Source organism: Trichosurus vulpecula, chromosome 1 (genome assembly GCF_011100635.1).
Source record: "Trichosurus vulpecula isolate mTriVul1 chromosome 1, mTriVul1.pri, whole genome shotgun sequence".
Lineage (NCBI taxonomy): Eukaryota > Metazoa > Chordata > Mammalia > Diprotodontia > Phalangeridae > Trichosurus > Trichosurus vulpecula.
This window is the reverse complement of record NC_050573.1, coordinates 82,056,178-82,069,656: the sequence shown is the minus strand read 5'-3', so window position 1 is coordinate 82,069,656 and position 13,479 is coordinate 82,056,178. Positions and strand designations below refer to the sequence as shown.

Sequence of the window (13,479 nt, the reverse complement as noted above, 5' to 3'; positions counted from 1 at the left end):
GATTGGGGGAGGGGGTAGTTAGAAGCAAAACACTTTTGAGGAGGGACAGGGTGAAAGGAGAGAGAGAATAGAATAAACAAGGGGAGGGGAAATAGGATGGAAGGAAATACAGTTAGCAGTAGGAACTGGGAAAAAATTTTGAAGCAAGTTTCTCTGATAAAGGACTCATTTCTCAAATGTATAGAGAACTGAGTCAAATTTATAAAAATAAGAGCCATTCCCCAATTGATAAATGATCAAAAGATATGATCAGTTTTCAGATGAAGTAATCAGAGCTATCTACAGCCATATGAAAAAATGCTCTAACTCACTATTGTTTGGAGAAATGCAAATTAAAACAATTCTGAGATACTACCTCATTTCATACCTATTAGATTGGCTAATAGGACAGAAAAGGAAAATAACAAATGTTGGAGGGAACATGGGAAAAATGAGATATTAATGTATTATTGGTGGAGTTGTGAACTGATTCAACCATTCTTTGGAGAAATTTGGAACTATGCCCAAAGGGCTATAAAACCATGCATACTCTTTGACTTAGCAATGCAACTACTAGGTCTATATTCAAAAAGCAATAAAAACCAAAAAGGAAAAGTGTTTATAGCAGCTCTTTTCTGGTGACGAATTGGAAATTGAAGGGATACCCATCAATTGGGGAATGGCTGAACAAATTGTGGTATGTGATTGTGATGGAGTACTATTGTGCTATGAGAAATGATGAGCAGGATGCTCTCAGAAAAACCTGGAGAGACTTACTGATGCAAACAGAAATGTACTGTATACAAAGTAACAGCAACAATGTAAGGTGATCAGCTGTGAACGACTTAGCTATTCTCAGCAATACAATGACCCCAGACAACTCCGAAGGACTCATGATGAAAAATGCTGTATCTATCCCCAGAGAAAGAACTGATGGTGTCTGAATACAGACGGAAGCAAACTTTTTTTTACTTTATTTTTCTCGAGGATATTTTTTTGGTCTATGTTTTCTTTCGCAATATAACTAATATGGAAATGTTTTTCATGACTTCACATGCATAACCTATATCAAATTGCTTGCCTTCTCAATGGGAAGGGGGGTGCAGAAAGGGAGAGAATTTGGAACTCAAATCTTTAAAAAATAAATGTTAAAAATTGTTTTCACATGTAACTGGGAGAAAATAAAATACTAAATAATTTTTTCTAAAAAGGCAAAAAAAAGTATTAATACATCTCTGATCTACCTAAGGGGAGTGTCCTCTTCTCCATTCAGAAAGGATTTATTGCTTCTGGGAAGAAGTCCTTTCAATCCTAGGGGAGAGGTCAAGTAAGAAAACAAAGTAGTTTGCATAATTTTAGCAGAAAGTGTACTAAAATGTTGATCCCAAACCTGCATTTTAAAATATTATGATCTTTTCCTTGTTCCAGATTCCTAGAAATTGTCTTGGGGTAGAGGATATCTGAGAGCAGGGGAGGGATTATGCCAGTCTCTCCCTAAATTAGAAATGTTTGGATTTAGTATAAAAATGTTAAATTAATTTTAAAATGTTCCTGGTAGACTTGTGCCTAAAATGCAGAATGTAGTACTAATTTAGTTTTTCTTGGACATATTTTTAAAAACATCTTACGGATGTTCTTTTTTCCATGTCTATAATTACCTCCCACCCTCCCATCCACCCCAAAAGTAAAAGCCTCCCTTGCAACAAATGTTTATAATCAAGTGAAACACTGGCCATGTCTGAAAATGCATGTCTGATTCTGTACTTCTGGGCTATCACTTCTTAGCCAGTTAGTCAACAAGCATTTATTAAGTGCTTACTATGGGCTGGTGCTGGGTTAAGGTAATACAAATATAAGCAGAAAGAGAATCTCTGTCCTAAAGGAGTTTATATTCTGATGGGAAAAGACAACAGGTAAAAGGAATCTAAAAAGGGAGGAGGAGAAAGGAGAAAAGGGTGGATGCAGGTATCTCACACAGGACATGGCAGAGAAGCCCTGGAGGGCCTCCTGGAGAGCAGTGAAGACATGGCGGGGCCTGAACACCTTCCTTCCAAAGAGGTTCTGAGAGCAGGACTCTGCTGTGGTCAGAGTCTGGAGGTCTTTCTAAGTTGTTCTCCCCTCTCATCATTATTGTGGTCATCATATAAGTTGTTCTGGTTTTGCTCATTTTCTTCTGCATCACTTCATACAGGTCTTTCCATATTTTCTCTAAATCCATCATATTCATCATTTGTTTGGATGCAATGAAATTCCATCATACTCATCTACCATACTACAACTTGTCCTGCTATTTCCTAATTGATAGGTTACATTTTCATACAGATGGGTTTTTTCTTAATACCCACAATCTCCTTGGGTTTATTAAAAAAAAAGAAAAAGTCAATTAAGTATCTCTCCTGTGCCAAGTGTTATGTTAGGCCCTGGGAATACCAAGACAAAAGTGAAATTCTCTTTGCCCTATCAGATCTTACCTTCTGTTAAGGGGATAAACATGTTCACAGATAAGTGAATATAGGACATGAGGTGAAATAAGCACACAGTGTTGTTGTTTTTTGTTTGTTTGGGTTTTTTTGGGGGGCGGGGAGCAGTGACTAGTAACCACTGGAGAAATAAGAAAAAGACTCCTAAAGAATCTTGAAGAATCAACTTTTGAACTGATCCTTGAAAGGAGTCAGGGGTTCCAAGATGGGGAGGTGAAGGAGAGCATTCTAGGCATAGGTGGCTCACTTTTGCAAAGGCCCAGAGGGGGCAGATGGCATGTTAAGTAGAGGGAATTGCAAGCAAGGCAATTTGGCTATCATAGAGTGTTCGAGGGAGAGATGGGCAATCAACCTGGAAAGATAGGCTGGGCTAGATTATGAAGGGATTTACGTGCCATACAGAGCAGTTTGTATTTTATCTTAAAGGCAATAGAGAGCCGCTGAAATTTCCTCCAGCAGGGGAATGGCATGAGCAGACCCATATTTTAGGAATATCAATTTGGTAGATGTGTGAAGGATAGACTAGGGAGGGGAAAGACTAAAGGCAGGAAGACTAAATAGGAGGCTATTGTAAAAGTTAATGCAAGAGTTGATGAGGACTAGGTAGGGTGATCACGGCATGAGTGGCCAGAAGGCAGTGGATGTGAGAAATGTTGAGGAGGTAGAATGGATAAGACTTGGCAACTGATTAGCTACAAGGAGTGAGAATCAAGATGATTCTTAGGCTGTAAACCTGGGTGACTGGGAGGATGGTGGTTCCCTTGATAGAAATAAGGAAGTAAGGTGAATGAGTTGGTTTAGGGGGGAAAGTTAATGAGTTCTATTTTGGACATGCTGAGTGTGAGATGCCTATGGGATATGCAGGTGGATATATCTAACAGGCAGTTGGAAATATGGGACTTGAGTTCAGGAGAAAGATTAGAACTGGGTATGCAGCTTTAGGAGCCCTGAGCATAGTGATGATAGTTGAATTGATGGGAGCTGACGAGATCACAGAGAGAGACAGAGCAAAACAGAGAGAAAAAGAAAAAGAGGAAGAGAAGAAAGGAAAGGAGAGAGGAGAAGAGAGAAGGGGAAAGGCGAGGAAAGAAGAAGAGAGGAGAGAAGAGGAGAGGAGAAGGTCCAATATAGAGGCCTCAGATACTTGAACTGATCCTTGAAAGGAGTCAGGGGTTCCAAGAGGGGGAGGTGAAGAAGGGGAGCATTCTAGGCATAGGTGGGAGGTGGGACATGGATAATAGAGAAAAATCAAAGATGGGATAAAACCTCTGCTTAGGGTGAATGGGTAACAAGAGACAGGAAGCAGTCATTCAATTCTTACTTTGCCTCTGTTTTCTCTACCAAGGAGAATGACCTTTACACTGGATAGGACAGAACAAAATGACTCACAGGGAGTAGACAACTCATCTGTATTTGATGAGGCTTAGATAAATTACCTCCTCAAGTACTGAGAGAATTATTGGATGTAATTACTAAGCCACTGGTGGTGATATGTGAAGATAATGGAGAATCCAAGAGGTAGCGCAAGACTGGAGAAGGGCAAATGTACTAATTTTTTTTTTAAAAAGGAAGAGGCTAGTAAGTTTGACTGGGAAAATCATAGAATATTTTATTAAAAATGTGGCTAATGACCCTCTAGAAGAGGAAGTGGTGAGATGAGGCAAGTTGACAATCATTTATTAAGGCTTATTGTATACCTTACTGAGCTAATAAAATAAAAACAAAAAGGACAGTCCCTGACCCAAAGGACCTTTCATTCTATTGGGGCAAGAAAATACAAAAAAGGGAGCTGAAGAGGGAGGGGGAAGGAAGGAGGCCTGCTGTGGTAGAGGGATGTTCCAGGGTGAGACAGCAGCTAAAGCATCCTGGCAAAGTCTGGAGAGTCAGAAGCAAACCTAGGAGAGGAAAGGTGAGCACAAAGAACCAGAAGGGCTTCATCAAGAACAAGTCATACCAGAATAATCTTATTTCCTTTTTTGAAAGGGTTGCTAAACTGACGGGAGACAGTGTGGTACAGTGGATAGAGAGGTGGCCTTGAGGCCAGAAGACCTGGGTTCAAGTGTCACCTTTGACACATACTTGTAGTACAACCTTGAGCAAATTGTGTAACTTCTTAGGACTGGAGATGTTTCTCTAAAACTACACTATAAGCTGCAAGTATTGATATTCAATCATTTTTCAGTCATGTCCAACTCTTTGTAACCCCATTTGGGGATTTCTTGGCAAAGATACTGGAGTGGTTTGCTATATCCTTCTCCAGCTCATTTTACAGATGAGGAAACTGAGGAAAACAGGGTTAAGTGACTTGCCAAGGGTCACACAGTAAGTGTCTGAGGCCAGACTTGAACTGGGGAAAATGAGTCTTTCTGACTCTAGGCTTGGCAGTCTGTACCACCTACCTGCCCATAAGTTGAAGAGAAGGTATCAACCTGCATTGGTAGAGGGAATTTCCTAACCTAGGAGTTCCTGATACAGATCCAGATAGAGGTCCAGAAATCACAGGTCCAGGCTCTATCCTACTAAACTGTTAGATTAGTGGAATATCTATACATACAAACATATACACACACATACATATACATATACACACCCACATACATATGTATAGGTGAAGTCCATGTAAACTCTGAGGATCCTTATCCCAACTCCCACTCTCAAAGATGAATCTTGGATGCCTAGAGCTTGGCTTCCATTCCTTCCTTTTTGGTACCTCCTACCCACTAGCCTCTCAGCCAAGGAACTTGACTGATACTTAACTGAAGAAATTGAGACTATTCACAGAGAATACCTCCTTCTTCTGACATCATCATAAAACTATCTCCTCCTTTCCTCCAGTCTCTGATGATGACGTGGACATGATGTGGGCAAAGGTCAACCCCTCTAGTGCATCCTTGATTCCAAGCCTTCCTGTCTGCCCAGTAGATTTCCCTCACCATCATCTCCATTTTCTAATTTTTCCCCATCTGCTGGCTGCTTCCCTGCTGCTTATGAATACACCCAAGTCTCCTTCATTTCAAAAAACCAAAACCTCTCACTAGATACTAATAGTAATAGCTAAAACATTTATATTGCACTTTAAGGTTTCCAAAGACATGATATGATTATCTTTTATCTCTCCTCTCCTTCTCAGATAAATTCCTTGAAAAAGTCGGGTACAGATTATTCCAAGCCTCATGCACTTCTTCTTATGTAATTTTCTTCTAAACCTTTTACAGAATGAAACAGCTCTCTCTCTCTCTCTCTTTTCTCTCTCCCTCTCACTCTGTCTCTGTCCATCTCTCTGTCTCTCCCTTCTCTCTGTGTCTGTCTTTCTTCTCTTTCTGTCTCTCTTCTCTCTCTCCCTCTCTTTTCTCTCTTCTGTCTTTCTCTTCTCTGCCTCTCACTGTCTCTGTCTCTCTGTCTCTCCCTCTCTTCTTTCTCGCCTCCTTTCTTCTCTTTGTCTCTCTGTCTCTGTGTCTCTGTCTCCCACCCCCGACACTGGTTTCTTAATTGACAAATCTAATGTTGTCTTCTTGATGCTTATCTTCCTTAACCTCTCTGCACAACTGTTGACCTCCTTTTCAAAGATACCCCTCTTAGGGAGCTGCACACTTTAAAAACTTGGAAGCACAACTTTCCAACCTATTTTAAAACCTTCCAGAGAGTTTCAGTGGGCTTTGAACCCATTTATTAAAGCCATAAAAATGCAACATTTTCTGATTTGTATATGATGAAAATGGAAATTTACTAGCTGACTTTCAACAAAAACCTTTGTATAATTGGTGGTTGGGATTGAAAAATGAGTATCATGGTTTAGTAAGCAGGCTAGTGATATGCTTTTTCCATTAGGATGCACAAATCTTTGGGAGATTTCATTTTTAGCTATGACAGTCACTACAACCAAAGAAAGAAGTATATTGAACTTACAATCAGATGTTCAAATTGCTATATCTCAAAGTGATGTCAACATTTTAAAAAATAATGAAGCACAATCATATTGCTCTCATTAAAAATTTCATTAGGATAGCAACTGGACCTGTGGTTTTATTGGTATGGGGACTCCCAGGTGAGCAAACTCCCTCTCTCACTGCAGATCAGCACCTCCTCTGTAATATATAGTCTTAAGAATTGCCTAGCATAATGAGGGGTTAAGTGACTTACTCATAACTAGTATATGTCAGAGGTAGTGTTTGGTCCAAGTCTTTCTGGGAGGCTAGCTCCTTCTCCCCATGCCATTCTTTTAAATTTATATTTTTATATGTTCTATGATATATATATATATATATGTGCATGTTTATACACAGGTGAATATATACATATAAGAGCTGTGCTCAAGCTCTTTTTTTTTAACTGATAGAGTACATGATCAAATTTGGACACCACCAGATTCCATGATTTTGTTTTTCTTCCCTTCAGTTTCAATAACCCTTAAAAACCTAGGACTTACAAGCAGCTACACTAAATGTATCTCCTTAAAATTTCTATAAATTGATTCATCCTTTACTCATGACATGTATTCATATCTAGATTATATTATTTCTAATTCTTCAGTTTGCACGCCAAAGGTCCTGACTACTTCTGGCTTTCACAGCAGGAAAGCTCCGAACTTTCTGACATCATTGAAAACCAACTTTTCTCATAATAGTATATGCTCAGTTTTCCAGGAAAAGCAATTTTGGGATGAAGGCCTATTCCTTTTGATTTGCAGCATGTCACATTCTACTGTCTTTTTTCCATTTTTGTCATTATTGAGTAGTCTTGAACAATGTTAATGGGTGTTTTTTTTTTGTTATGTGAAATGCTTCCTATTGGTTACTTGCAAAATTCTCCTTGACAGCGTAGCTCTGAAACTTAGTGACTATATTGCTTAAGGAGTCGGCTTTAGAAATTTTCTTTGTTAGTATCTTATGATTCTATAAATTTTTGCTTTGCTCTGTTTCTAATCCTTCTAGACAATTTTCTAGACTATAGTATTCCGTGTACCCAGAATGTGGTACTCATACCACTGGCTTTCTTTCTTTTTTTCTAGGAAACCAATAATTCTCATATTATCTTGCTGATCTCAGTCCTGTAGCTCTGTTGCTTTGGTTTGAAGAGAACTGAAATCTCTCAGTGTTGTCTTAACTTGACTCTCTTATTTTTTTTTCTGTGTATTTTTTCATTCTTATTGAGTCACCCTGCTCCTCAGAAATTTTCTATTCCAACCCCACCCTCCATCTAATCAATTTTTATGTTTTTATTGACTTTTTCCATCAGGTAACATTTTCAATTTTATAGATGGCAGAGCTTTCTGTACATCTCTTATTATAATTCTAAATGCTCTGGAAGGTCTTGTGGTATGTCCATTACCTTTTCTAGAGGTATAGTTGTTATTATAGTCATGTCCAGAAGCATATTCAATTACATTGCTCCCATTAAAAATTTTATCAGGACGGCAGTTGGACCTGTGATTTCATTGGTATGGGGACTCCCAGGTAAGCAAACTCCCTCTCTCACTGCAGATCCGCACCTCCTCTGTAATACATACTAAGAATTGCCTAGCACAAATGAGGGGTTAAGTGACTTGCTCACAACTAGTACATGTCAGAGAAGAGTAAACAGGGTACAGTCGAAAAAGCCCTAGATCAGGAGTCAACTCAATTTCCCTGGGCCTAGTTTCTTCATTTGTAAAACTGGAGTGTTTAATTTATTGGTCTTACAGCTCAAAACCCAAGACTTTTGTTTTCGTTTACCTCACAGAGAACTGTATTGGGATCTCCGGCTTGTTTGTTTTTTGGCTTCCTCATTTCATTGCTCTGTTAAAGGTTTTTTCCTTCGTTCTTGTTGTCTTTTCTTCTGCTCTTTCTCCCTATTCTATTTCATTTTTCTGATTTATCACTATTTTAAGGTGTCTAGAGGAGCTGGGCTTAGTAATGATCACTCACGCTTCCCTCTTCCTGGAACTCCTAGGAGAAGAATTTCAGCAGACCTTGAGTAACAAAGTGCATTCTAGGCATGATTAATGACCTGAGGAGATTCACCAAGGGAGTTCAGAGACCAGAAGGTTGTTGGGTTTGTCTGGAATGTACAGTAAGGTGAAGTAATGAGAACTCTACCTGAAAAGGCAGGCTGGAGCCGGATTGTAGAACGCCTTAAACATCGGGAGAAGAAGTTAATATTTTATCTTTTAGCCCACGGGAGTTCTAGAAAGTTTTCAGAGTAGAAACATTTAAAAAAAAAAAAAAGGTGGTAAGGGACTTTGGAAATCATTTATCCGACTCCTTCCTTGTGTAACTGTAGCAGTAGCGTGGTCAATTATATAACGACGCTTACTGTGTCAGCAGTGTTATGGCAGAGAGGATAGATAGGAGAGAATGACTTAATTCACTAATTTATCGTTAGGTCTTTGCACCTGTCCTGCTCCCTAATGTTCTGGTTAACAGAATAATAAGTGCGGCAGCACCAGGACTCAGGAACGCAGAGCCAGCTCTGGGCCACGTGCTTGAGTCACCTCCAGACTACAACTCCCAGGGTGCGTCTTGGCCCCGCTGCCGGTTCGGGACACTCCTGCGTCTCAGACTTCTTTCCGTCCATTGCTGGTCCGGACGAGGGGATGCTCCCCTCTTTCTCTCTCCCCCGCCCACTACAAGATCCGAGGGCCTATAGTCGCCACTTCCTCTGCGCTTCCCACTCCCACGTGCCTCGCCCCACCTCCGCGGGCCCTACAAATCCTCGAGAGTGGCGTGCGCCTGCGCTTTCGTCAGTCCGCCGCTTTCCTCCCCTCTTCCCCCCTCCCCACCCAGCTGGAGCTTCTGGGAGTGGGGCGGCTTGTCGCGTGGCCTACGGCCGCCGGCAGGGGGCAGCCGTTGGCGGTTAGCGGCGGTTGGCGGAAGGGGCGGGGAGGCGGGGCCCAAGGCGGAGGCGGGGTCGGGGCCGGGGCCGGGGCCGGGCCGGGAGGTGCGGAGCGGTGCCGTGCCGGAGCCGCGGGGCGGCTGGGCGCTCGGTGGCAGTGGCTGAGGTTGAGGCCGAGGAGATGGGGGACCGAGGTGGCGCGGGAGGCTCTCGGCGCCGGAGGACGGGCTCGCGGACAGCAAGCGGGGGCAGCGGTGGTGGCGGGACCGCGGGGAGCCAGACCGAGGAGGAGCTACGAGCGGCGGCGGGAGCGGGAGAGGACGCAGGCGGCGGAGGGGACACCTCGACCCCGACCGCGGCCGCGGCTTTCACCCGGACACCCTCTGAGGAAGGAGACGGAGAGGGCGTGGGCCCTCCAGACTTGAGGTAACGGGCTCTAATCCTGGACCCATGTGACCCCTGGGTGACCCTTGCCGGCCGAACCCCTGACTCCCTCCCACCCCACTTCCTTCTTCTCCCACTGCCAACCCCCAGGCCCCAGTTTTCTCGCCGTGGCTGCTTCCCCAGCCCCATCCCCTCCCGGTCTTTTCTGTCCCGACCCTTCCTCCTGTCCCGACCCTTGCTTCCCTCCTGTGACTGCCCTGATTCCTCTCTCTTTCCCCTCCCCCAAACTCTTAGGTCTGATCGTCTCCCCCAGTCCGTGCATGAGGCTGTGAGAGAGAAGGGAGCCTTTCTCTCATTCATCCATTTGTCTAAAACCAAAAACCCCGAACCCACACTGATGCCTACTATGTGCACGGCTCTGTACCCAGCATGGACAAAACAGAATGAAATAGCATTACAGTCCCTGTTATTCACCCATTTATAAGCTGATTGGAGAGGGAGTGTCGAGAAAAAGGGATAAAAAATGATCTCCATAATTTATACGAGTTAGCTATGGTAACAACCTATGAATGGTGGGGTTCCACCTCAAAGTAGCGTGAATGCACCAAATACAAGAACAAAACAAGAAAAAAAAGAGGGGAAGGAAAGTCATTCTTTACAGGAAAAAGTGCTATGAGGATTCAGAGGACCGTAGAGTCGCTTATAGTTGAGAGTTCAGGGAAAGCTCCGTGGAGGGAGTGGCATTCAAGCCAGGCCTTGAAGGATGGCTAGAATTTTGATAGGCTGAAGTAGGGGGACTGAAGGAAGCATGAACAAAAGTATGAGAATGGGCCATGGTGGGAAATTAACTCTGGCCAGAACAGAGGCTGCATATGTGTAGGGGGACAGTAAGAGAGAAGTCTGGGCTGCAGCCAGATCCTGGAGGGCCTTTAATGCCAGACTGTCAGTCAACAAACACTAAGTGCCTACTATGTGCTAGGCACTTTGTTAAGTGCTGAGGAATTTGGCTTTTATTTTGTAGGAAATATAAGATATTTGAGCAAGAGAGTACTGTGATCAGAACCATAGAAGCCATAAGGACAAATCAGCCAGCACATGTGGGATAGATTGGACAAGAGAGGCTAAAGGAAGAAAGACTGGTTAGGAGGCTATTCCTCATAGCTAACCTTCAGTTCCTTCTGCTTCTTCTACCCAAGGGCCTGTTCTCCTGAGCCACCTCCGTATCCCCCATCTCCTCAGCCTCAACCTCAGTACTAAACCAAGAAGCCCTTGGTCCCAGAGCCGTCTACAACAGGGAGGGAAAGAGAGTGGCAGACATAAAGGATAACTGATCCAATCTCAAGGACAGCTCTTGGGTCCTTTACTCCTTTATGTACCATGTGGAAAAATGTCCATCTGTCCATCAAAGTGTCTACCCTAATTCAGGCCTTCATCACTTGCCATCAGAACTCCTACTTCCCATTCTATGAGGAAGAATTTTTCATACCATCAAGTCAGCAAACTATCAAGAACCTACTATGTGCAGGGTCTTTATGTTCAGCTTTGCTGCTTCAGAGTGACCTAAAATGTAATATGAAACGAAATACAATCTCATATGAGTAGTATTAACACAGTCCTAAGAGAGATTGAAGTAGAGAAAGGTCACTTCTAATTAGAATGATTAAGGGAGAGATAGCATTATTGAGTGCATGCTGTGTGGGTAGGAAGACCTAGGATGTATATCCAACTTTAGCTGAGAAATCTGCTCTGGAGAAAGAAGAGACTCCCTTTTCCTCTCACCCTATTTCACTATATTAGGGGCCATCTCGCTTAGAGGCAAGGGAATGGATGAAATGGTATCTGAAGGATCCTGCCAGATTGGGAACTCTGTGTGTCACCATCCTTCCCACATCTTCATTTGTGCCCTGACACTGTCCTTCCCTGTCACCATTTGCCTTTTCAATCTTCTTGCCTGCCTGGTTACTATCCCTCCCAACAGCAGCATAGTGGAAAGAGCCCTGGCCTGGAATCGAAAGATCTGGGTTTGAGCCCCAGCTCTGTCACTAGTTCTGTTACTTCAGGAAAATTATTTGAACAGCATTGGATCTCAGTTGTCTAGTCTGTAACATGAGGGTAATGGTACTTGTGCTGGCAGCTTGTTTCATGGATTAAATGAGATGATATAGGTAAACTACTTTGTAAGCAGTTAAGTGGTATCTAAATGTGTTTTTATTATCTCTGTAACCTTCTCTTCCCTATTTTTCCTCAATCATTGCCTACCCTATCACTGCTTTCCTCCTTTCCCTATAAAAGTCTTTCCCTTATCACTGACCTCTCTCTGCCTTTTCTCATCATCACCCCTTCTGTACCTTCTGCCCTTCACTTGGCCCCATGACCTGTGGAGAACAGTTTCTTCAGTGTTTTCCCAGTACTTCCTGCTCAGCTTGGGCAGGGCAGACAGTTCCGGTTTGGGGTGTAAGCTAGGTTCCTCCTAGCCCTGTTGCAATGTGAGGCTGTGGGTCAGGAATCTAGAAGGGATTGCTATTCACCTTCTGAATCACATCCTTTATTTCCCCACCTCAGCTTCCTTATTCCCCATGAAAGCACTAAGTTATGAGCTGGGATTAGAGGGAATCTTGCATGGGAAGAAGGGCAGATTTTAGCTTATGTGGGAGACCTTCCTAAGAATTGGAGCTGTCCAACAATAGAGTAGGAAATTAGTTTCCTTGGAAAGTATTAAGTTTCATTTGGGTTGTAGAGACTCCTTAGGGATGTTATTGAGGGGATTCTCACTCAGTTGGGGTTGGAAGGGACCGTTCAGTTATCTAGTCCAAATCTGATATTCTTTGGTTCTAGAGGCGAAAGTATAGGCAGGGAAGGGTTTGGTGTTTGGGGATATGGATTGAGTTCTTCTGAGAGGGTACAGGGCCTGGTGTTTCTGAAGCTAGCCAGGCACAGAACTAGGATGGGGCATTCAAACTACTGTTCTTCCTTTCTTTTTTTCCCCCATTTTAACTGACTAAGGCAAAAGGAAGGCAACCTTTTGGAAGAATGTAATTAGTAGGTCTCTAGTCCAGTGGTTGGGAAAGCTGATGGGTGGCTTTCCTAGGGTAGTGGAGGGGGAATAGGGAGGGTGTGAGAAGAATGGGAATTTCTTGTTCAGAGCAGCTTGGACTTTTAAGTGAAAGGGGAAAGAAAGAGAAATCTAATATTTTATCTCTTCTGGCCTCTTTCCCTCTTGACCAACTCCAGAGCTTCTGTGGGAGCAGGCTCTTTCTCAGTGAAGGGGGAAATCTTGCCAAATAGTCTCTCCCCAGGAGACAATAGAGCATATGTCTAGGGTTAACTTATCAGCTCTTTTCATTGTTGTTTTCTTCATAGAGGAGTTATGAAGGGGAGTTAATTGCTGCTTAGCAAAGGCATTTATTTAAGGATGGTGGAAGATAGCTCCTATATCTGGCTTCCCTTTCATAGCCAAAGTTCTAGGGAGATTCATTTATAGTTGTTGTCTCCATTTTCTCAGCTCTTACTCACTTCTCAGTCCTTGAAGCCTCATTCTGGTTTCTGACTCCACCAGTGGCCTGAAACGGCTCTTTCCAAAGCTAGCTATACCTGCTAAATCCAATGACCTTTTCAGAGCCTTTTTCTATAGACCATCTGGAAAGAAAGAGGAAATAGATGAGGAATTCAAGAAACAAATCACAAGCCTGACACAGAAGCACAATATAATAGTGATTGGGGACTTTAATTATCCAGAGTTTTGGGTGTGTTTCTCTACATTAAGGTTGTGACCTGCCTTAATGATAATTACATCCTTTAAAAGGTGGAAGATTCAACAAGAGGAAGT

General features: G+C 42.8%; 1 protein-coding gene across 1 annotated transcript in view; it reads left to right on the top strand.

Moving 5' to 3' along the window:
* The first annotated feature begins 9,382 nt into the window (after positions 1-9,382).
* The window catches only part of DGAT1 (diacylglycerol O-acyltransferase 1), a 29,480-nt gene continuing 25,383 nt past the window's right edge, over positions 9,383-13,479 (top strand). Inside the window, exon 1 of the mRNA XM_036764676.1 lies at positions 9,383-9,695. Coding sequence (XP_036620571.1) covers positions 9,451-9,695 — 245 coding nt within the window. The 5' untranslated portion in view covers positions 9,383-9,450. The remainder of the gene's footprint in view (positions 9,696-13,479) is intronic.